Source organism: Zalophus californianus, chromosome 4 (genome assembly GCF_009762305.2).
Source record: "Zalophus californianus isolate mZalCal1 chromosome 4, mZalCal1.pri.v2, whole genome shotgun sequence".
Lineage (NCBI taxonomy): Eukaryota > Metazoa > Chordata > Mammalia > Carnivora > Otariidae > Zalophus > Zalophus californianus.
The window spans coordinates 105660302-105683828 of record NC_045598.1 but is presented as its reverse complement, the minus strand read 5'-3'; the positions used below and the strand labels follow the sequence as shown (position 1 = coordinate 105683828).

The window sequence follows — 23527 nt, the reverse complement described above, 5'->3', positions numbered from 1 at the left end:
AAAGAGGAAGAGCTGCAAAAAAAAAAAAAAAAAAAGAGGAAGAGCTGCTTCAGGACCCTGAGGGACATTGCCCTCCTTGGTCAAATTGTTTTTAAGCCATATCATATCAAAGCGTCTTTCCAGGGTAAATCTTGGAACACTTCATAGTGAAAGAGTCTTTTAAATAGAGATGAAGATGCACGAATCAACTTTGGGCTTTAGAAATTTAGTTTTTAAAAAAAGTTGCCGAGGAGCCCCTGGGTGGCTCAGTCAGTTAAGCGGCTGCCTCCAGCTCAGGTCATGATTCCGGGGTCCTGGGATCGAGCCCCACAGCAGGTTCCCTGCTCAGCAGGGAGCCTGCTTCTCCCTCTCCTCCCAACTTGTGCTCTATCTCTCTCTCCCAAATAAATAAATAAAATATTTTTTAAAAAGTTGCCATGGATGGGGGGATGGGTTAAATACGTGATGGGGATTAAGAAGTGCAGAGATGAGCACCAGGTGATGTATGGAAGTGTTGTACACCTGAAACTAATATTACACTGTGTATTAACTGGAACTTAAACAAAAATTCAAATAAATACAAATTTATCTTTGTTGCCATGCACCTCCTGGTTGCAAAACCATGTCCCTCTCGGGCTTTTCACACAGGAGGCAAGGGGTGCTCCTGCAACCTTCTTTTCCCACATCGGGGCTGATGCAGGCTTGCAGGAAGCTGGGTGCTGACGGCTGCTTGTCCAGGCAGCTCTCAGCACCCAGCTCAAAGAAACAGGCCTTCGTGTCAAAGGTCCCGGGCAGATTCAATCTTCGCTCCACAAAATATTCAAGCAGCACAGAAGAGTTGGCTTACCAGTGACCTAACACAGGCAATAAACAGGTTGCTGAAATCAGGAGCGCTTGCTCACTGCACCCTTCCTCAGGCTCTGGGCTCTATCTCCTCCTCCCGTCTCTGCTCCCCATTGAAGAGGCGGCTGAGATACAAACATATAAAAACGATCTTTCCCACAGCTTTCTCTTCCCAGAGTCCCTCCTTAGCCTCGGGGGCAAGCCCCTGCTCCTTTCGGTGGTGATACAACTAGACTGTGGCCAATACACAGCAGAGGCACGTTTTGGTCCAAGGACCCTCTCAGAGCCCCAGTTCTAGTCTCCAGACCCCTTCTTTATCTTCAATCCGAGTCTCTGCTCTTCCCACCAAGCCCTAGAGGCCAGGCTTGAGAGCCTCCCTTTCCTGTGTGGCAGTACACTCACTCCTGCCTTCCAGCCTTGCAAGTCTTGGCGCCACGGGCAACCCCACCCCCGCTTCCACCCTCTTCACACTCTGTGAACAATCACAGTCTAGCTATACCCCTGCCAAGCAAGACTGCTAAAGAAAGACGAGAACCCTGGGCTGTCAGATGACAAACCCAGGTCTGGAATGGAAGGTTTCCAATGCATTCTGAAACCTGGGGTGTGAAGTAGCTGACAAGCAGAAGGGGGGAGAAGAGTCCTCAGAGAAAAATTTCCGTTCTTCCCATTGAAGGGGAAAGGGGAACTAGAAGGAAGGGGCCAGGGACAAAGGGGGCTGCATTTCTAGTTTCTTTGGTCTAGAAAAGATTTGTGTAAACTTGGCTATGCCCCTGGGGGCTTTGCAGTCAACTACATTTTTGGCAGGAAGAAAGAAAAAGAGCAGTGGACTAATTGAACGATGCCCAGAAAAAGCCAAGCATGAAACCCTTAAACGGCTGCTGTCAGCATTTCCAGAGGCTTGGCGTTTCCGCCAAGGGCCTGGAGCGGCTCCATTTCCTCCCATGCTGATTGGTGAATCTCTAAGTAGTCACCGGACCTCCACTGCGACCAGTTCTTCTCCCATCGAGGAGGATACACACTGGCCAAGCCTAGGGCTCCCACAAAGCCACCACCCCAGACAGGGCCACCTCCCCCCAGTGAAGACTCAGCCCACAAAGCTGAGCTGCTTAAAAGGGACATTCTAACTCCTCTGAATGCCACAGTCCTTTAGTGTTTGGGCTGTCTGACCCACACCTTCCAGATGTGGACAACAGGGGGCCCATCTTCAACAGGCATTAAAATCATGTTTTTTCACCCTCCCAGGAAAGTTGGGGGTGGTGGGGGGGGTTGGGCGGCGGGGGAACAGGCCAGCGGCTCAAAGAGACACAGTAACATATTTTATTAAGTTTGCCATACAAAGTCTATGCCAAAGGAAAGAACATCAGAACTGGAGAGGCCCATGGAGACCATCCGGACCCCTCTTTTTACAAATGAGGAAAGTGAATGAGGAACACCAGAACAGCATTCTGGACAGCACCGGCCTGTCAGCCCAGTCCTGACACACAGAAACACACAGACGTCGGGCTTCTGATTTTGAGCCAAGTAGAGCCTAAAGACTTGATCCATGTTGACTCTGAATGTTTCTGTGCCCTACAGTACCACATTCTGATGCTTATCTCCTCCTCGAGGCTGCAAGAAGAGCCCTAAAGAAAACATCATGAGTGTCAGGGTCATCCAGAGCCAGAAAAACAGACCGATTGTGGAGCAGAGGGTGCAGAGGGCTGAGGAGAAGAACTCAATCCCACCCAAGAGAGTCCTGATCACCCCTTCCCCCCAAACAACACACACTCAGACCCCAAAGCCTCAGGGCAAATATGCTTGCCTTCCTGAAGTTCAGATCAGGTTTGAAGGAAGAAGGGAAAGAAGGAGGTAGAAGAAAAAGAGAAAAAGATTTACTTCTGAAATCAACAAGTCCAGTGGGAACACATTTTTCCCAGCACGGAGCAAATCCAAACACCACAAGAGAAGGCTGTAAAACTCTGGTATTAAATCAGTTGTGAGATGTAAGGAAAAACACCAATAACTTAGCAAAATAAATACAATGAGAGTTTCACTGAAATTGATGTAACCCAGTGAAAACAGTTTTTAGGCTCTTGAGTCAAGAAGACTGACATGTACCTTGCACTGCATCTTAGAGGAAAACCCTAAGAGATGCCGGGAGCCTTCCCAGCAGAGAGAAGTCACACAGAACTACCTGCGGCCCTACAGAATCTTTCCACTAAAAGCTACTCCCGGAATGTACATTTCCTTCTCCCAGGAAGACAAGGCTGGCCAGTCAAAGCCAAGGCTCGCTGGCTCTGCCCAGGCCATGGCAGGCCGCCCTATGTCTGTCCGTAGGAGGCCCGGGTCAGCAGGGGCTGAGGGCGGAGCGAGTGGGAAAACAAACATGTTGCGAAGAACTGAGCAGTGTTTGTGGAGGGAACTTCATTCCCCCGGGCCGCCCTCCCATCACTGTGGACAGCGCTGCCTCCGGCATCGCCAGGTGAGTCTCCCGACCCAGTGACGGCCTGGACTCTGGGCCAGCTGAGCTCCAGTCTACAGGAGAAGGGAGACTCTGCTACAGAGAAAAACAGTAACTACAGGAATAAGGATACCGCCCTGGCTCTTGCTGGCCGGTTAACGTCCTCCAGAGGGCTGCAGTGTCCAGAGGAGGTGTTCATCCTCTGTCTGCCCAGCAGACGGGGGGACAGGAGTTTGGGAAGAGTGGGACGCATGAACCGCCCAGCCCTGAGTGCAGCCCGGGAGCGGTCAGGAAGTCGAAGTCAGGGCGAAGAGCCTGCAGGGCTGGCGGGCTTCTCCACAGGCGAGAGGTAGCACCAAGAGCAGCATCCGGCTCCTCCTGCTCATGTTTCCACCACTCGGATAAGAGGCAGGGGCTTATCAGGGCTGGGGGGCTTGGATATCCTCACGCTGAAAGAAAGGCGGAAACACTGAGTGCTTTGCCACCCGCCCCGCACGCGGCTGCCTCCCGCATCGGCCCCCCGCATCCACACTTCGAAACAGTGACTGTCAGCAGCGTCTAAGAGAAGATACGGGGGGGTGGGCATGTGCTGCTGCCTGGGGGGCAGGGGTGATGGAAACACAGGGACTGAGAAGCGGGTCTAGCTGTGAGTCTTGACTTTTTTCAAAGTCTGGGACCTTTTTGTGAGTCTCTTGGAAACAAAAGGCCCTCTCTCTAGAAATACACACTTGCTACACCTTCATGATTTTCGCAAACAATTGCAGGGTGTCCATCTGTGTCCGGAGGCTGTTCGTGGGCCTCCTTGGGGTTGTGCTATCAGGCTCTACTCTGACCTGGTTAGAAAATGGTTCAGGCGGAGAACAGGTCGGATTAGAGACTGTGAGCGTAAGCGGGATTTAAAAGAGCCTTGCCCTTGCCTCAGCAGTAAAGCTTTCCTTCCCACAGCTCTGTCCCTCTTCCCTCACTTCTCACCCAGGCCCCAGCACAGGCACGCCCCCCTGCTCACCTGCCCAGGTTCTCAGTCTTGGTCCAGGTCTGGGTGCTAAAGTGGCCATGACTGATCTGCTTTTCTATCAGGTGTTCCATCCGGTCATGCATCTCTAAATTCTGTAATACAAGTTGTGGGATCAGAGTTGGCCATTTGTGACATTTAACTAGCTCATTCTGCAGCACCTGTTTGTGCTGCAGTCACCAGCACCCCTACCATGCGTGCCACCACCAGGGTGCCCTCTCCCCCCACCCCTCATCTTCACCACTCCCGACCACCCTCTTCCTCCAGTTGTCGCTCCCGCCTCCTCCCCTCAAGAACTGTGTGCAACACTGATCCTTCCCTGCTGTCCTCCCCAGCTCTCAGCAAAGGCAGAAATTAGACTAAGAAGAACTCGTGAGCTGATCGAGGCCATCACCTTAGCCGTGGAGAAGACAAGACCCCTCCTACAGAACGCCTCCCCCTTCACAGCCCAGCTCCACTGTCACCTCCTCTGCTAAGCCCATGGCACGTTGGCTCACACGGGGACGATGTGCCCCTTTAGAGTGGGGACAGGTTTTACCACCGTAACTCCCTGAAGGTTCTCAGAAAACACTGACTCAACTGAACTGCATGTCAAAAATCATCCCAGATACTCACTTCCCAGCAGCAGCCAGACAGGACGAAGACCCCTCCAGAATCTCTCCCTCCCTATGTACAGTCCTGTCTTCAAGAGCCTGCTCCCTCCCCAGGGCTGCCCAGTGCACACACCTCTGCTTCCAGGTAGGCGATTTTCTCCTTGAGCTCCTGGATGGTGCTGTCCTTTGACTGGACCACAGCTTTTGAATTCTGGAGCTACAAAGATGTGGGAGACAACTGGGTTCATTTTGAAATGACTCAGTACACACTCATCGAACTTCACCCTGCTGCCGGGGAGCCAGCGGAAACATAAGGCAGACTTTTGTACCTCTTACACAACTTGCTTAGCTTTTCTAGAAAAGCCTCATTTCAGTCAATATTGAGCTCTTGATTATCCCAGGCGTGAGGGGAGGGGTTGTGAGAACATCACCCTGATGATCCAAAATCATGGATGGCTCAAAACCCATTCCATTTGATGTTGGGAAATACAAATTATTTATTCATTCAAGAAATATTTGTTGGGGCACCTGGGTGGCTCAGTTGGTTGGGCATCTGCCTTTGGCTCAGGTCATGATCTCAGGGGCCTGGGATTAAGCCCCGTGTCGGGCTCCCTTCTCAGCGGGGAGCCTGCTTCTCCCTCTCCCTCTGTCCCTCCCCTGTGCTCTCGCTCTCAAATAAATAAATAAAAATCTAAAAAAAGAAAAGAAAAAGAAATATTTGTTGAGTGCTTACTATGTGACAGGCTCTGTTCTAGATGCTGGGAAATAGCAGTGAACCAAACAGAAAAATCCTAGTAGTCATGGAGCTGACATACAGCAAATATACCCTCCCAGTTAGGGGGTTTTAAGTTCTCAAGACAATTCTGCAAAATGCCATATCCTGAGTATGCTACCCGAAAGCTCAGGTGGGGAAAGGCAGAAGAACTGCCGTGAGGTACAAAGGTTGATAATCTGCACACAGATAAGTGAGTTTATTGTGACTTCATTATTCATTTACCAGCACTCTTCAAAGTGTAAGAGAGACTAACCTTTTCCTTCTTTTCCCACTGGAAAGCAAAGACAAATGACTAAAACCATAGGGGAAAGATGGGAGAAAAGCAAATCCTAATCACCTAAACCTAGTAATTGGTAGCCATAAATGTTTTAATATAAGGAATATAAGCCAAGCTCCCCAAGAGAGTGAACAGCAAAAGCATGGACTTGACAGGAAAACAGGGCTGGGCTCCATGTGGCGACTTCCCAAGAGGGCAGGTGACGCATGGTAACACGGGCCCTGTTTACCTGCTCTATCATTTGCCGCACTTTCCGCTGCTGGCTCTTCAGCATGTCATCCAAGTGGTGGATCTTCTCCCGCAACCCAGCCACTTCCTTTTCCAGACTGGCAGCCCTGGGCATTAAGACCAGAAAGCTGAGGTGAGGGGAAAAGATGCCTTCTCTACCCAGTCACAGGAAGAACCTTGGGCTTGGGGGCTTCCACGAACTGGATCCCCTCTGCCTGATGCCCCAGTGGTCTGCCATGAGGCGGAGGTGCTCCGGACACCTTGGAACAGCACAGTGGAAGCCTCACTAGAGATCAGCTAGTCTGAACAAGGACACTGCAGCTCAGAGAGGTAAGAATGGATAAGTCATTCTGGAATGCTCTAGAAGGTACAACTAGAACCAATAAATAGATGTCCAGGGAAGCAGTCCTTATGCTAACACAGGACAGACTTTCTCAGCATCAAAGCTATCAGAACGTGGACTGCCTCAGCTGTGATGAACTCCTCATTCCTGGAAAGATTCAAGTGGGAGCTGGGAGTTTAATACCCAATGCCATCAAACTGTTGGAAAGGACTCTATGTCAAAGGGAGATAAGATTTACAGGTCCTTAAAGCCTCTTCACACAGGTGTGTTCCTATGTCTCCTGATTGCCAGACACTGCTATATCCTCTGCATCTTCTAAACTGGGCCAAGATCCCCAGAGGTCCGGTGACTGGGCAGGGTGTCCAGGAGTTCAGACCTCTGAAGGACCGCCGGTGCCCATCACTCTCCACTCCTGCCTGGCGAAGCAGACAGGTGCCGTTGGAAGGGCAGCGCTCCCGGTGAGGGTGGAGGCGGGGTACAATGCAATCTGAGCCCCAACATCCTCCCTAAGCCTCAAACAATCTGAGAGTCCACCCTCAGCTCTCCAGTGCCCTATTGCTCAGTCTCCTTTTATTTAGAAAATTAACGTTTATGGTGCATAGCCATTGCCTGCCATTCCCAAGCCTCCATTTTGGATTATCTGGGTCTTCTTTTGTTTCTCCTGCTGCTTCCTCTCAGTCACCTGCCCATGAGCACCACTGCTGAGAAAGAAGGAGTGCTGAGTAATTTAAAACAATTCCATGATGAGGTCAAGCCCAAAAGGAGGTGACAATAAAATGTCTGCATGTCTCACGCCTAGACTGAGGTTATCCCAAAGGAGAGAAGATGCCCCCCACCGACTGCAGGGTCCAACGGGGCAAGGATCATGTCTGTTGGGGCGGCTGAGTGGCTCAGTTGGTTAAGCGTCTGCCTTCGGCTCAGGTCATGACCCCAGGGTCCTGAGATCGAGCCCCACATCGGGCCTCCTTCTGCTCAGCGGGGAGCCTGCTTCTCCCTCTCCCTCAGCTGCTCCCCCTGATTGTGTTCTCTCATGCTCTATCTCTGTCAAATAAATAAATAAAGTCTTTAAAAAAAAAAAAGGATCATGTCTGTTAATCTTGGAATGCCTTAGAAGGCCCTCCAGGTGACGTCCGTTGAACTTAACAAGATCCAACTTATACCACAGAGGGCAGGCCCAGTATGCTGGTGTTAACTTTGATTTACCATTTGAGGCCTTATTTATTAGAAGCCAGCAGCATAAACAATTTCCCAAATCTTAAAGGTCCAAAATGGCCTGCTCTTTGTTCTGTAGGTTTCACTGGTAGGGCCTCTGATCTCTGATCAGACGGAATCTGTGAAAACCCTGGGGTGGAAAGGACCCCAGAGACCCCCTGCATGTCACTGCTGACGGCTGGCTCTCAGGTACGGCAGCTTCAAGTGACAGGAAGTTCAGAATCTCTTCATGAAGCTGCTCACTGTATTTTTCAAAGCATGACTTGTGAGGAAGTTATTTGATTTACCCTCAAATAATTTATAGTCGGCCTTTGTGTTTGGGGGAGGAAACTGCGGTGCAATACTACTACCACAGCCACATCCGGCATGCCACAGCGGCAGGTACTTTACCGACTCTCACTTGACCTTGGCTCTAACACCATGCAAGCCTTTTCTTTAGGCTCCATGGAAAATGGCCTCCTCAGAGATGGCAGCCTCCCAAACAGTATCTCCCTGGGCGGGACCCCACCCAGAGCAGCCGCCCAGTGAGTCAGAGCTGGAAGATCTGACCTCAGCTCCAGCTTCCTCCCCAGGCCTGGCTGCACAGAGCTGCAGGCTGCATGGCCCGCCCTCCCGTCCCTGCACCCCAGCTTCCCGGGGAACGAGGGCCCTTACTTTTCTCGTTCTATTTGGCAGTCCGTGTCCTTGCTCCGAAGTTCCTCCAGCGCTGTTTCCCCTTCCCTAACCTTCACCAGTAAGGCCTGATGCTCCTGGATGGGCCGAAGGGAAGAAAATCTAGGTTAAGGAGGTGGCAAGGGTTTCTGTGTTTGGGGTGAGAGGGGCCTGAGGGCTGGGGCTCAGCCCCTATTGGGTCTGGGACATCTGCCAATGAGCAGCAGGCCAAGCTGGTTTGCTAGGGCGCCCTCCCCTGTCAGGGATAACCCTTCCCACCCTCAGCATACAGAAACTTCTCAGCCTCACCCAGCTATCTGGACAGAGAGCCTGGCCCTGCATTATCCAGGCCCACCTGCCGGCTATGGCTGCTGGTCCCCCCCGGGAAACCAGGCCCAGTGGCTCCTTAAGAGCAGTCTTGTCTTGTCTTTTTTCTTTTCTTTTAAGCACACTTCAAAAGCCCATAAAGGGCAGCTCTACGAGAACCCAACTGAAATGGAAATGGGTTCAACTCTAGTTAGCAAGGGCTGAGCTTAGCTGAGAGAAAGACCTCTTGTTCCTTAAAGGCTAAAAGGTTCTCGAAGGTATTTGCTGAGGAAGCCGTGAAGTGTGTTTTTCTGGAGCTGCTCAGAAAAGCAGACTACCATGGTCTCAGTCAATCCCAGAACCAGCCCCCGCTCCCCCACAGCCCCCAGTCCAGGAGTGAGGCCCTGAAGGCAGGACTCCAACAATTACCGCCTGCATGCCTAGCAAGCGCTTCTGGAGCTCTCCCACATCTGCCTCCTTCTGCTCCACTCTGTCCTCCGCTCTCTGAAGGGCCACTTGACTCTGTTCTGCTTCTCTCTGGTACCGGCTGAGTGTGACCTAAGACAGGATGGGGATGGGTGAAGGGGATGGAGGGGAAAGAGCAAACATGGATAAAAACCTTAGGAGAGAACCCAGGACCCTGGGAGCAGTGATGGGAGAAGGGAGGCACCCCTCTCTTTCCCATTCACGGTTCTAGGACAACTTGGGAAACTAGCAGGTATCTCCATTTCCAGCAGGTATCTCCATTTCCAGGGTTCACATAGTTGATCAAGTTCTACTTTATTTTTTTTTAAGATTTATTTATTTATTTGAGGGAGAAGGTACGAGGAGTAAGGGTGGGGGTGGTGGGGAGCGATAGAAGGAGAGGGAGAGAAAGTCTTAAGCAGACTTCGCACTGAGCGTAGAGCCGGACACGGGGCTCAATCTCACAGCCCTGAGATCACGACCTGAGCTGAAACCAAGTCAGACACTTAACTGACTGCACCACCCAGACGCCCTGATCAAGCTCTACTCTAGAGTGACATCTGGAACCCAGAAGCGCCTTCCAGATGGCGGACTTCTTCAACATCCCCCCAAGGTGGCCAGCGCCACCCAAGCTTAACCCAGTGCTGTGGCTTTCCTACAAATGCAAATGCAAAGAATCCAGGGGAGCACATCTCCACATCCTTCCTTCTGTGTCCCCACTCTTCCTCACCCTCACATCAAGCAATATTGCAGCCTGCATATAAAGGCCAAAATGGCCTCTGGAAGGGCTACTAAGCACCAGAAGAACTGCTCCATTTCCAAGACGATAAGCCAATCTGGGAAGGATAGAAGCAGAACTGCAGAATGAAAAATTAAGGAAGAACTTGCCTCCCTTCTTCCCACATGCCAACTTCAGGTCTCAGCTTAGATACCCTTCCTTCCAGAAGCCTCCATGCCCGGTGAGGAGTCCTTCCACTATGTGGCCTTCCTTCTTACAGCACCAAATGGGTTTTGCCCAGTCACTTGTGTGCGCTCCCCAGTGGGCCATCAGCAGGGGCCTTGAGCTCAGCACAGCACCTAGCACACAGTTAATGCTCGCTAACGTCATGAGTGGAATTGGTATTCATCTAGTCCGATCCTCTCCTTTTGCAACTAAAGGTCAACTGATCTCTCCAAGGTACACAGCTAGGGAATAACAGAGCCAATGCTAGAACACAGTGCCTTCATCATCCATCTCAGTTCTTCCCAGCTACCCCACACCGACTCCCCAGTCAGTTACTGAAAAAGAATCCACGGAACCTCTCAAAAGTTCATGCAGCCCGAGGAAAACAGAACACCAAAGAAGCCAGTTTGTCTGACTCCTCCCAAAGTCAGAATCAGGGAAGAGAAAGCACAGCACAGGATGATGTGTGATGGGACATGTCCATGCTGCACACCAGCGCTGTGCAGAGCAGACTCTCCACAAACCCTTCCTGAGAGCAGGCTGCTGCTGGGAGAACGGAAAACCCATGCTTACTGGCAGGTTGTTTTCACGGTAATTGACAATCTTGCCCTCACTACCCCCTGGCTCAGAAAAGTAGATCAGAGAGTCTCATTCACTAGCAAAGACCAAGAAAAGCCTCTGAAGGTCCCATATTAGCCTGGAACAGGCCAGCCCCATGGACAGGAACGTAAAAACGAAACTTCTCATTTCTGTACCTAACACTGCATCCAGGTTGATGTGTACTCAGAGCACAGCGTTAATGGGCCACGGGCTGTCCCCACACTCTGCTGTTGGGATCACAAAGGGAAAAATACATACTCCTCTGCCACATCTGTCCTTGTTGCTCCAGTCGGCAGTGCCCTGAAGGAACCTCTTAGTCATAAAAGGGTGTGCCAACCTACTCCAACAGTGGAAACAGCACCTCTGATTGCAGGCAGGTGCTACTTACCAAGGGCAGCCCCTTCTTAGAAACTGTGGGAGGGTGGCTAGAGCTTGTCAGGGACCTTCCGGCCTTAGGCTTTCATTCTGGACCCTTTTGTCCAAGCACTGAAACCCAGAGTGAGCAGACCCCTCCATGGATGGCCAAAACCAACCAGTGCTTCATAATACCTCTCTGTGTAGAAATTTCTTTCCAAAATTCACAGTCTGGTCAGTGCTACAGTCTCAACTGCCCCTTCCTCCTGCTGTGTACCAAGAAGGTAGGGAACAGCTAGTCACCAAAATGATACATCGTCAACCCAATTATCCAAATTGTGGAATCTGAAACAGATGCAGCAACTCCTTTACTGCACAGCTACTTTGTTCTGAGACCAAACTAATTGCAATATCATGCTAAGTCCAAACTACTTAGGATAGGAAAACCCACTTAACTAAATTGATCACTAAGAAAAATATAGGGTATCTTATATTTCTAAAATTGTTTAGAGTAATAAATATACTTACATATCTTACCTCATTCAGTTCATACACCACACTTGTAAGGTGTACTTAAAATGACCCATTTTTACATAATTTAGAACTGATACTTAGGTTAAATTACTTGCTCAAATAATTGGTCATCTCTAAAGGCAATTGACTATCCCTGTGCCTGCTTCCTCCCCCTCAATATCCCTCTCAAAAATTCTCTCTCTTAGTCCCATGGAAGAGAAGCATTCAGTCTTCTTCCTACCACCAGCTCCTGGCATGCCTGGGCAGGGCATATCCTATCATTACAAATTTATGACACAGAAATACTTTACATGTGGCTGAACAATAGCAGATAACAGATGGTTAATCTCACACAGAAGCCTAGTGTTTTCCTAGTGTACCTCATTTTATACACAAAGAATTTTCTGGAAAGTATGGCAGACCTCACACAGTTTTTAATGGCGGGGGGCTTTCACTCTCTACAGACTTTTGTACTTCTTTAATCTTCCACAATAATTTAGTATTACTTTTGTAACAATAATTGAAATACTCATTCAAGATCACAAAGCTCTGCATAGTAAAATCAAGACTTGACTTCAAGTCCTCTGACTCCATGGGCACAGATCTTTCTACAACCACACTGTTCCACCCACTCAACTAGTCCACACTTAAGAGGTACCCACCTTATATCAGGCGTTATGCCAGACATGGGGATGTGGGGTGACCTTGACAGCAATAGTCCCTGCCTGCATGGTGCCTAGAGCCCAGTAATTCTTACTGTGGTAAGAGTAATGCCCCCTGAGTTACTTGCTATCCCAGACCAGCACTACCACTCAACTTCAGTAGAGAACCAAGTGCCAACCTTTAAACCATGGGCTAGCCTTGAACAGCAAAAACGATACATGTCCAGGAATGTGAAAAGCAGACAGGAAAATGCCCAGGCCTCAAAGCCTAGCCTCTCCAGTTGATGGCACACAGCCAGAAAGACATGAAGTCCATGCTAAGTCACTGGCACCTATATCCAGCAGCCTAACCCTTGGGGTACCTTCTCCTCAAATCCCAAATCTCACCTCAAAAGCCACACGGTCGGACTGGTGCTGCCGCTCAGTCTCCTGCAGCTTGACAAGCAGGTCCCGCACGGTCTTCCTCAAGCTCTCGACATCTTCGTTTATATAGGCATCTACCTATAGTCAGAACAGGGAAGAGAAGGTGAAGGCCCTGTGTTTGTATAAGAGAAGGTCCCCCTTGGGGCGCCTGGGTGGCTCAGTCGGTTAAGCATCTGCCTTCAGCTCAGGTCATGATCCCAGAGTCCTGGGATCGAGCCCCGCATCGGGCTCCCAGCTCAGCAGAAAGCCTGCTTCTCCCTCTCCCACTCCCCCTGCTTGTGTTCCCTCTCGCTCTCTCTCTCTCTCTCTGTCAAATAAGTAAATAAAATCTTTTTAAAAAATTACCATTAAAAAAAAAAGAGAGAGAGGGTCCCCTGCAACACACACTTGGGCCCTCTTGTCCAGACCACCTTCACATCACTCAGGGGGAGAGTTAGCATTGGGCACCCAGGTGCTCTCAGTTATTCACGTGAAAACACTCTTTCTTCATATCCTAAGGAACTCAACTAGCCTCAAATCGCTGAATGATTTTAGGACACACTCAGTAATTTTTATACAGGTATCAGCTGATTAAGAGGTATGCTTATGCCATCCTCACCTGCAGGTCCTGCTTCCATCAGACTAGAGTTCTCTGAGAGCCGGCACTGTGTTTCCCTTTAGACTACAGTGCCCCAAGGGCAGGGACTGTGCCACACCCACCATGAGGGGTGCATCCGAAAGGCACATCTTTTGGTCTTCTCTGCATCTAGCACAGAGATCAGCATATAGAGGGTTACTGATGGACAGGCAGATTTAGAGCAAAAGCACCCATGACTCCAGGAATCTGATTCAATGTGAAAAAAGGTGTCTTCATCGAGGTTACCACGAGTCTCTCCCCAGACACACCCAATGGTGGGTTGGTGGTTAGCGCTGAGCTGGCATGTGGGGTCTTGCCCCCACCTCTGCCGCACAGGTACCAGACATTTCAGTTACCAGCTCCCAGCGAGTCTGACAGAAAAGTCTTCCCCCATCTTGCGCATTAGGAAGCACGGAGCTCAACTGGGAGGCGGGCCACAGGGTCCCAGTCGCTGCACAATCACTGAGTCCAGTGGGCCTTCACTTCTCTATCTGTGAAGCAAGAAGACTCCTTACCATGCCCTGCCTTCCAGGCTGCCTCAAAAGGAAGATAATATCCAGCAGGGCTTAGAGCTTGTGAGAAGCAGCAGCTGAACAAACAGTACCAGGTATGATTATAACCTGTTGCCAACAGCCCATTTGCTAAATATGGTGATTCAGGGGAAGGGAAAAAATTCAAATTGCACATCTAGAGCAAGTGGCTAGAATCATAACATGCCAAACTCTAGCCATCAAGAAGTTATCCAGTCAACTGCCCTAGATCTGTACCTAAGCGGCTGAGCAGGTGAGAATGATTTAAAGGGCTCCTGGAGCATAACTTCTACGTGCTTATTTCAAATGTTCTTATAAGACTATTTAATGACATGGAAAATTTTCATGGTATAATATAAAGAGAAAAAAGGTAGTTGTAAAACTTTGCATGTAGGAGTTAGAAACACATTAGATTTCAGCACAGCAATGTGGGTAGATCCTAAGAACATGGTGTTGGTCAAAAAGGAAAACAAGAGAAATATAGCACAAATTCATTATGAAAATTGAAAACAAAGGCATAGCTAAATCATACACTGACTATATTAGAATGTATACCTTTTGGTTGGGGAGGGGAGAGGCCAAAAAAAAAGAAAAAAGTGAAAGGCCTTTATGAAATCAGAGATGATAATATGCCCTGAATGGTGGGTAGATCTGATTTAGCCAGGCACTCAAGGGCCAGAAATAACAATCCCAAAAACCAAAAAAAAAAAACAAACAAAACCAAAAAACCCACTGAAACAAAAAAAAAACAAACAGAAAGAAATGCTATATACAGTATCATCTCAATACTGTAATACATGTTTGCATTTCAAACTGTGGTTTTTTTTCTGGGTAGATTTGAATGACATTTTTTTCTCCTTTCACGTTTCTGTGTTTCTGAATTTCCTAAATCTTCTACGATAAGCATATCTTATTACATAATCACAAAAAATCTAATGACAGAGGGCTTTTTTTTTTTTACAAGTATAGCATGTTTATTTGTCAATCATACCTCAATAAAGCTGGGGGGAAATTTTTTTTCAAAAAAGATAGCCATGAAGAGCACTGGGTAGGGGTACATAGGATTGCTGAAGCACTACACTGTACACCTGAAACTGACACTGGATGTTACCTATACTGGAATTTTAAAAAATAAATAAATAAACAAGGACAGCCATGGAAAGAAATACTACTATGTCATTATTCAAAAGAATGTGGTAGATCCACATGTACTAACAGAGAAAGAAGGCTATAAATTTAATAAATTGACAGAAGGCTATCAGTTTAAAAAAACTGAAAAGCACGGAGTATTTATCATGACCCTGCATCTGCGCAAAGTCTGTGTATGTTATACACACGTTATTTATACATATAACTACGGTGTGTACGTATATATTAACATATATACAAACATACATGCATGTAGTGTTTAGATACGGTGGTCTGTGTATAGAAAAATAAACTAGCAGGGTGCGTGGCGGGCTCAGTCACAAGAGCATGAGACTTGATTTCTGGGTCGTCAGTTCCAGCCCCCTGTTGGGTGTAAAGATTACTTAAAAAGAACAAAAACAAAATCTTTTTTTTTTTTAAGATTTTATTTATTTGTCAGAAAGAGAGAGAGAGAGCACAAGCAGGGGGAGTGGCAGGCAGAGGGAGAAGCAGGCTCCACACTGAGCAAGAAGCCCCAGGACCCTGGGATCATGACCAGAGCCAAAGGCAGACGCTTAACGGACTGAGGCACCCAGGCATCCCAAAAACCAAATCTTTTTTTTTTAAGTTATTTTATTTTATTTTATTTTATTTTATTTTATTTTATTTTATTTTATTTTATTTTAAGGATTTTATTTATTCATTTGAGACACAGAGATACAGAGAGAGAGAAGAGAAAGCATGAGCAGGGAGAGAGGCAGAGGGAGAGGGAGAAGCAGGCTCCCTGCTGAGCCAGGAGCCCAATGTGGGGCTCGATCCCAGGACCCTGGGATCATGACCCAAGCCGAAGGCAGATGCTTAACCATCTGAGCCACCCAGGCCCCCCCAAAAACCAAATCTTAAAAAAAAAAAATAGAAAAGATGGGGCGCCTGGGTGGCCTAGTTGTTAAGCGTCTGCCTTCAGCTCAGGTCATGATCCCAGGGTCCTGAGATCGAGCCCCACATCGGGCTTCCTGCTCGGCGGGAAGCCTGCTTCTCCCTCTCCCACTGCCCCTGCTTGTGTTCCCTCTCTGGCTATCTTTCTCTCTGTCAAATAAAGAAAATCTTTAAAAAAAAGAAAAGAAAAATATGTTAGAACGTTGGTACTCAGCTTTGGCTAGACAGTAGAATGACCTGAAGAGATATTTTTTCTTTTTTCTAAGATTTTATTTTTAAGTAATCTCCACACCCAACGTGGGACTCAAACTCACAACCCCAAGATCAAAAGTTGCATGCTCAGAGTGCCTGGGTGGCTCCATCAGTTAAGCGTCCAATTCTTGATTTCGGCTCAAGTCATGATCTCAGGGTCGTGAGATCGAGCCCCAAGTTGGGCTCCAAGCTGAGTATGGAGCCTGCTTAAGATTCTCTCTCCCTCTCCCTCTCTCCACTGCCCGCTCAATAAATTATTTAATTAATTAAAACAAAACAAAAGTTGCATGCTCTACCCACTGAGCCAGCCAGGCTCCCCCTGAAGAGCTTTTTAAAGTCCCGATGCCCAGTCCACATCTCAGACCAATTAAATTACAATCTCTGGGGCTGGCACCAGGCTCGTCTCCTTAAGGCTCCCAGGGCCATTCCAATCAGCAGTGAAGGCCAAGAGCACAGCTCTAAAAGGATCCACCCACTTCAATCTGTTCACAGTGGATCCTTTAAAGGAGTGGAACTGGGGAAGGAGAATCTCCGGTTTGTATGTTTCTCTGCTGTTTGAATTTTTACAGCAAATGTTACTCTTATATTTAGTGAGAGAGAAAGAGTAATAACAAGGCGCTAGGGGAGGAGAATATCCTGCCTCCTGGCTATGAAGTAGTTACCACTGTTTTCCCCGTTACCTACCTCAGGTGGGCTGCTATATGGGCTTGTGGAGCTTGGATTTAATCCATTGGGCTTTTCTAACACCACCTGTTCAAAGAAAAATAAAACTGGTAGTTAAAACAGCCCAAAAAACCAACTTTGAAACATTAATCTCCTAAGATCTCAAATCTTAGAATAAAAGAAAGAGGTGGAGAAGATGGAGAAAGAAGAGGAAGGGGAAGTGAAGGAGGAAGAGGAAGAAGAAAAGGAAGGAAGGAAAGTAGGAAGGCAGGTAGGCAGGTAGGTAGGGAAAAAAGACCGAGTGCTCTGTGCAAAATGGAGAGGAGAGGGAGTGGAGAAACGTGTGTGGCCTTGAAAGGAATACTGTAGCCTTGCAGGGAGGATGCAGGGCAGCAGACAGGAAAACATGCAGGCTGACTCCTGGAAGCCCAGGGGATACAAGCAGCTGCCTGCCACCAACAGAGAGCTCCCATTGCCCCTCGGGGATCCTGACGAGGTCTGACGAAGCCGAAAGCGAAAGGTGAAGTGGCCTTTGCTGCAATCCTTTCCAACCCAAAGCCTGATTATTCATCATATGACTGCTGGTCTGTGCAAGCAAGGGCCCTGGACTTTTGGGCCAGTCTCTGAGCACATCAGGCTCTTCAGTCACCCAACAAAGCACCTCCCAGCAGCCAGATGTGAGCTCGGGCAGTGAAAGTCCTACCTTCAGTCACAGCAAAGCGAGTTAGGGGGAATGGCCACACAAGCTTCGGGCATGCTCATGCCAGAGAGGAGCCCTGCCGCCTCTAGCTGCCAGGTCATGGTTTCCCTCAGGAGAATGAGGGCAGGGGCTACTGGAGGAAGACTACCCCCTCTCCGAACCAAATGCAAATAAAGGAGCTATAACTCAGCCTCTAAAGGAGGGTGAAATGGAAGAGACAGGTATGTTCTCCTGAGGTCAGTTCTACCCTCCAATTTTTTTTTTTTTTTTAGATTTTATTTATTTCAACAGAGAGAGACACAGCGAGAGAGGGAACACAAGCAGAGGGAGTGGGAGAGGGAGAAGCAGGCTTCCCGCGGAGCAGGGAGCCCAACGTGGGGCTCGATCCCAGGACCCTGGGATCATGACCTGAGCCGAAGGCAGACGCCTAATGACTGAGCCACCCACGCGCCCCTAGCCTCCAATTTTAGAAAAGCTGAAAAGCAAGATCCCAGGGTTATCCATCCATCTCAAGAAGACCTTGCCTCTAGGTTCAATATGACATTTACTGATGACCTTCTGCATCCCTGACCCTGTGCTGAGTGTGGGGATACACAGACAGGGGTGGGGGTGAACCCTAACCTCGAGGAGCTTCTCGTGCCAGGGCAGAGACCGCTACATACACAAATAACAGACAAGGACCAAGACCTCCAATTCACACCACAGTGTCACCCCAATTTAGTATGATCGACTTATGAGAAGTTTGCATTTATAGGTAATTGTCTGCTAAAGCAGACACTGTGTTGCAAAAAGACTGATTGCAGAATCCTCACAGAGAAGAGGTTTTACCAATAACTTCATGGTAGTTTTATTTACATGAATTCCATTTTTACACAGTGTTTTCGGAACAGGTATACTTCTACATAGGCTGATATGTGTAAATGCAAGTGCCCGCCTGCTGGAGAGCACTGCTAAAGTCGTGAGCGCTCTGAGAAGCCAACATTGCCTGTATTCACGCCGTTCCCGGAGAATCCCAGTGCCGAATCACCCACTGCGTGATGTAAACGGGACTACCCGGCACAACCTCTTCCATTGACCATTTCCTATTACCTGTATCTCCTGTCCATGGAGACAATCTCCTGGATCTCTGTCAAGCTTGCTACTTATGTCCTCCCGGAGCTTCTGCAGGCAGTTCCGGGCCTGGGAGGGGAGGGCAAGAAGCCTTAGCTTTGGGAAAAAGGCAAGAGAGCCTACCACCTCACCCAGCTTTGTGCCTATCCCCGACCCATACTCCTAGGAGCCAGGTACTGTCCTTAGCACTAGCTGGGGGAAGGAGGGACCCCAGGCAAGTCCCTCCTACACAAACAGGAAACCCTGCCCTGCCGGAGCTAACATTCTTATTGCAGAAACACACAACACAAAAGGCAAACATGTGAAACATGTAATATGTTATTACATGATGACGAGTGCCAAGGAGCCAACAGGAGCCAGGGGGAGTGTCAGGAAAAGCTGGGGAAAAGAGACCGGCAGTTTTAGAGGTGATGGCCGGGGTACAGTGCTGGACACATGGTAATCAATAAATATGTGTTGATGAATGGATTAGCTGATTATTGGAAGGGTCGGAAATGATACTTGACTCAAGGGGCCTGGTGGCACTTTGGGTATGAAGGGAGCAGATGGGAGAGAACCAGACCCCACAAAAGAAGGGAGCCAAAAAAATGGGAAGTTGCCTGAGAGGGAGGGATGCCTACCTCTTGGATGTACTGCACCTCACTCTTCAGCTGCTTGATATTCTTCTCATGGATCATCTTATCTCCAGACCTCCCCTTCAAGTATACCTGCAACAAGGAAAACGATACTATTCAGGTAAGGAACCTCCTGGTCAGTTAATGCCACACAGGCAGGCTCATATACTGCTGCTGGGAAGGTCAACTGTTACTGCCTTTCTGTGTGCCAATTCGACGATTCAAATCAGAAGGCTTAGAACTATACTTACTCCTTGACCTATCAAATCTACTTCTGGAAATTTATCCTAAGGAAGTAAATTTAGCCAAACTGGCATAAACACTCACATATATATGTAAATTTATGCAAATGAAGTTGTAAAAAGAGATTTACACATTTTTCTCTATACATGCTTCAATCCTTTACAATTAAGAAAATATTTATTACATGTGTTATAGAACACATACACAATTTAGTAACATATGTTCAGCAAAATATTGTTTACGAATGCAAAAATGGAAATAGGCATAATGTCCCACAATGGGGGATTACTTATATTGTGGTATGTCTATAACAGCATACTATGCAGCCATTAGAATACCAGACATTTACATTTATGGACACAGAAGATGTTATAAACCAACATTAAAGCATTAAAGTGTGGGGGGGGCAAGCAAATTGTAGAACAGAATATATATAATACAATCTAACTTTTGAAAAAATACACATATATAGGAAAATGTCTGAGAGGATACACAATAAAGCAGTAACAACAATGATTACATCGAAAGAATTATGGGGTAGTTTTGCTTTCTTTAAGGGCCCTGCAATTACTTTAAATAAGAAAAAGAAATTAATTAAAGGCATTCAGATTGAAAAGAAAGGAGGGCGCCTGGGTGGCTCAGTTGGTTAAGCGACTGCCTTCGGCTCAGGTCATGATCCTGGAGTCCCGGGATCGAGTCCCACATCGGGCTCCCTGCTCAGCAGGGAGTCTGCTTCTCCCTCTGACCCTCTTCCCTCTGGTGCTCTCTATCTCTCATTCTCTCTCTCTCAAATAAATAAATAAAATCTTTAAAAAAAAAAAAAAAGAAAAGAAAGAGGAAAAACTACCTCCATTTACAGATGAAGTGATCATTTATATAGAATACCCTAAGGAATCCACTACAAAACTATTAGAGGCTGTAGCAAGTTGTAGGATTTAAGATCAATATACAAAAGGGGCACCTGGGTGGCTCAGTAGTTAAGGTCTGCCTTTGGCTCAGGTCATGATCCCAGGGTCCTGGGATCGAGCCCCACATTGGGCTCCCTGCTCAGCCGGAAGCCTGCTTCTCCCTCCCCCACTCCCCCTGCTTGTGTTCCCTCCCTCGCTGTGTCTCTCTCTCTCTGTCAAATAAATAAATAAAATCTTTAAAAAAAAAGATCAATATACAAAAAATAACTGTATTTCTATACACTAGCAAGGAAAAATCCAAAATGGAATTTAAAAACAATTCTATTTACAATAGCAACAAAAAGAAAAAATACTATGTGGATGGAGCTAGCGTATATTATGCTAAGTGAAATAAGTCAGAGAAAGACCAATACCATATGATTTCACTCATATGTGGAATTTAAGAAACAAAACAGATGAACATAGAGGAAGAGAAGGAAAAATAAGATAAAAACAGGGAAACAAACCAAAGAGACTCTTAACTCTAGGAAACAAACTGAGGGCTGCTGGAGGGGGGGATAGGGTAACTGGGTGATGGGCATTAAAGAGGGCACTTGATGTAATGAGCACTGGGTGTTATAATATGCAACTGAAGAATCACTAAGTCCTACCCCTGAAACTAATAATACACTGTATGTTAACTAAACTGAATTTAAATAAAAATTTTAAAAAGAAAACATACTTAGAAATAAATTTAACAAAGTTCAAGACTTATATTTTGAAAATTATAGAATATTGTTCAAAAAATATAAGAAGGCCTGGGGCACCTGGGTGGCTCAGTTGGTTAAGCAACTGCCTTCGGCTCAGGTCATGATCCTGGAGTCCTGGGATCGAGTCCCACATTGGGCTCCCGGCTCAGCGGGGAGCCTGCTTTTCCCTCTGACCGTCTCCCCTCTCATGCTGTTTCTCTCTCTCTCTCAAATAAATAAATAAATAAAATCTTTAAAAAAAATAAATAAAAGAAGGCCTAAAAAAAAGTGAACAAACATCCCATTTTCGTGGATTGGAAAACTTAGTATTGTTAAGATGGTAATACTCCCCAAATTGATCTTCAGTTTCAATATAATTCCTATCGAAATCCAAGCTGGCTTCTTTGCAGAAACTGACAAACTGATCCTAAAATTCATATTCATATGGAAATACAAAGGGCTCTGAATAGCTAAAACAATCCTGAAAAATAACAAAATTACAAATATTAATAAATATTAACAAAGCTACAGTAATCAAGGCAGTGTGGAACTGGCATAAGGAGAAGACCCATAAATCAGTGGAATACAACTGAGAGTCCAGAAACAATAAGAATACAATAAAAATACACTCAACTGATTTTTGACAGGACGCCAAGACAATTCAATGGGGACAGAACAGTCTTTCCAACAAATGATGCTGGTTTAAGTGAAAGAAACCAGACATAAAGGCCACATGTTCTAGGATTCCATTTACGTGAGATGTCTAGAAGAAGCAAATCCACAGAGACAGAGAATAGATTGGTGATTGCCAGGAGCAGGAAAGAGTGACTGAAAATGTTCTGGAATTAACAGTGGTGATGATTGCACAATCCGTAAACATGCTAAAAACCTGAATAAATAAATGGATATCCACATGGAAAAGAATGATACTGGACCTCTTCCTTATACCATACACAAAAATTAACCCAAAATGGATCATAGACCTATTCATAAGAGCTAAAGACATAATTCTTTGAAGAAAACACAGGAATAAATCTTTGTGACCTTGGGTTAGGCAAAACCTTCTTAGATAGGACACCAAAAACACAATAAAAGAAAAAATATATATAAATTGGATTTCATCAAATTGAAAACTTTTGTTTCAAAGGACATCATTAAGAAAGTGAAAAACAAAACAAAACACAGAGTGGGAAAAATTTTTTTTTAAATATTTCCAAGTCAGGGTGGGAGGATGGGTTAGCCCGGTGATGCGTATTAAGGAGGGCACGTTCTGCATGGAGCACTGGGTGTTATGCACAAACAATGAATCATGGAACACTACATCAAAAACTAATGATGTAATGTATGGTGATTAACATAACAATAACATTTTTTTTTAAAGTTACAAAAAATATTTCCAAGTCATATATTGTAAGGGCCTAGTCAGTATCCAGAATATATAAGGAACACTTACATCTCAAAAATTAAAACACAATTGGGGCGCCTGGGTGGCTCAGTCATTAAGCGTCTGCCTTCGGCTCAGGTCATGGTCCCAGGGTCCTGGGATCGAGCCCCACATTGGGCTCTCTGCTCTGCAGGAAGCCTGCTTCTCCCTCTCCCACTCCCCCTGCTTGTGCTCCCTCTCTCACTGTATCTCTCTCTGTCAAAAAATAAATAAAATCTTTAAAAAAAAAAAAAAATTAAAACACAATTGACTTAACAAAAATGATTATTTATAATAACCATGTCCAAACTCTTTTTCGCAAATTTAATTAATTATCATTAAAAGTCTTTTGGACTATTCACTGCTATTTAAAAATTCAAATATAGCGAGGGTAACACCATGGAGAAAGTGTGGCCACATTCATTACTTGTACCTACACATAAACTCTTTAAATACTATTGAATTTTTAAATGGGCAAAGGATTTGAATAAATATTTCTCCAAAGAAGATACACAAATAGGCAACAAGCATATGAAAGCATGTCATCAGGGAAATGCAAATGAAAACCACAAGATATGGCTTCACATGCAATAGGATGGCTATAATCAAAAAGCAGATAATAACAAGTGTTGGTAAGGATATAAAGAAACTGGAACCCTCCTACATTGCTGGTGAGAATATAAAATAGAACAAATGTTTTGAGAAAAACTCTGGTAGTTCCTCAAAAGATTAAATACAGAGTTACCAAATGACCTAGCAATTCCACTCCTAGGTAGATACCAAGAAAACTGAAAACATACGTTCACACAAAAACCTTCACTTGAATATTCATAGTAGCATCATTCATAATAGCCAGACAGTGGAAACAACCCAAATGTTCATCAACTGATGAGTGGGTAACAAAATGTGATATATCCATTCAAGGGAATGTTATTTAACCATTAAAAGGATTAAGTACTGACATATGTTACAACATGGCTGGATCTTGAAACTATTATGCTAAGTGAAAGAAGCCAGACACAAAGGCCACATGTTCTAGGATTCCATTTACGTGAGA

The 23527-nt window shown here is 46.4% G+C and overlaps 1 protein-coding gene across 3 annotated transcripts in view; it reads right to left on the bottom strand.

Moving 5' to 3' along the window:
* Positions 1–2129: 2129 nt before the first annotated feature.
* The window catches only part of TUFT1 (tuftelin 1), a 44883-nt gene continuing 23485 nt past the window's right edge, over positions 2130–23527 (bottom strand). For 2 of the 3 annotated variants that reach the window (XM_027574743.2, XM_027574752.2), the window contains 10 exons: positions 19175–19261; positions 18534–18623; positions 16766–16831; positions 12584–12697; positions 9089–9217; positions 8357–8451; positions 6149–6254; positions 5001–5084; positions 4269–4369; positions 2130–3711 (listed from right to left, as the gene is read on the bottom strand). In XM_027574743.2, the coding sequence (XP_027430544.1) occupies positions 3645–3711; positions 4269–4369; positions 5001–5084; positions 6149–6254; positions 8357–8451; positions 9089–9217; positions 12584–12697; positions 16766–16831; positions 18534–18623; positions 19175–19261 (939 nt within the window). In that variant the 3' untranslated portion in view covers positions 2130–3644. The remainder of the gene's footprint in view (positions 3712–4268; positions 4370–5000; positions 5085–6148; positions 6255–8356; positions 8452–9088; positions 9218–12583; positions 12698–16765; positions 16832–18533; positions 18624–19174; positions 19262–23527) is intronic. The other variant, XM_027574761.2, reaches the window with a different exon arrangement.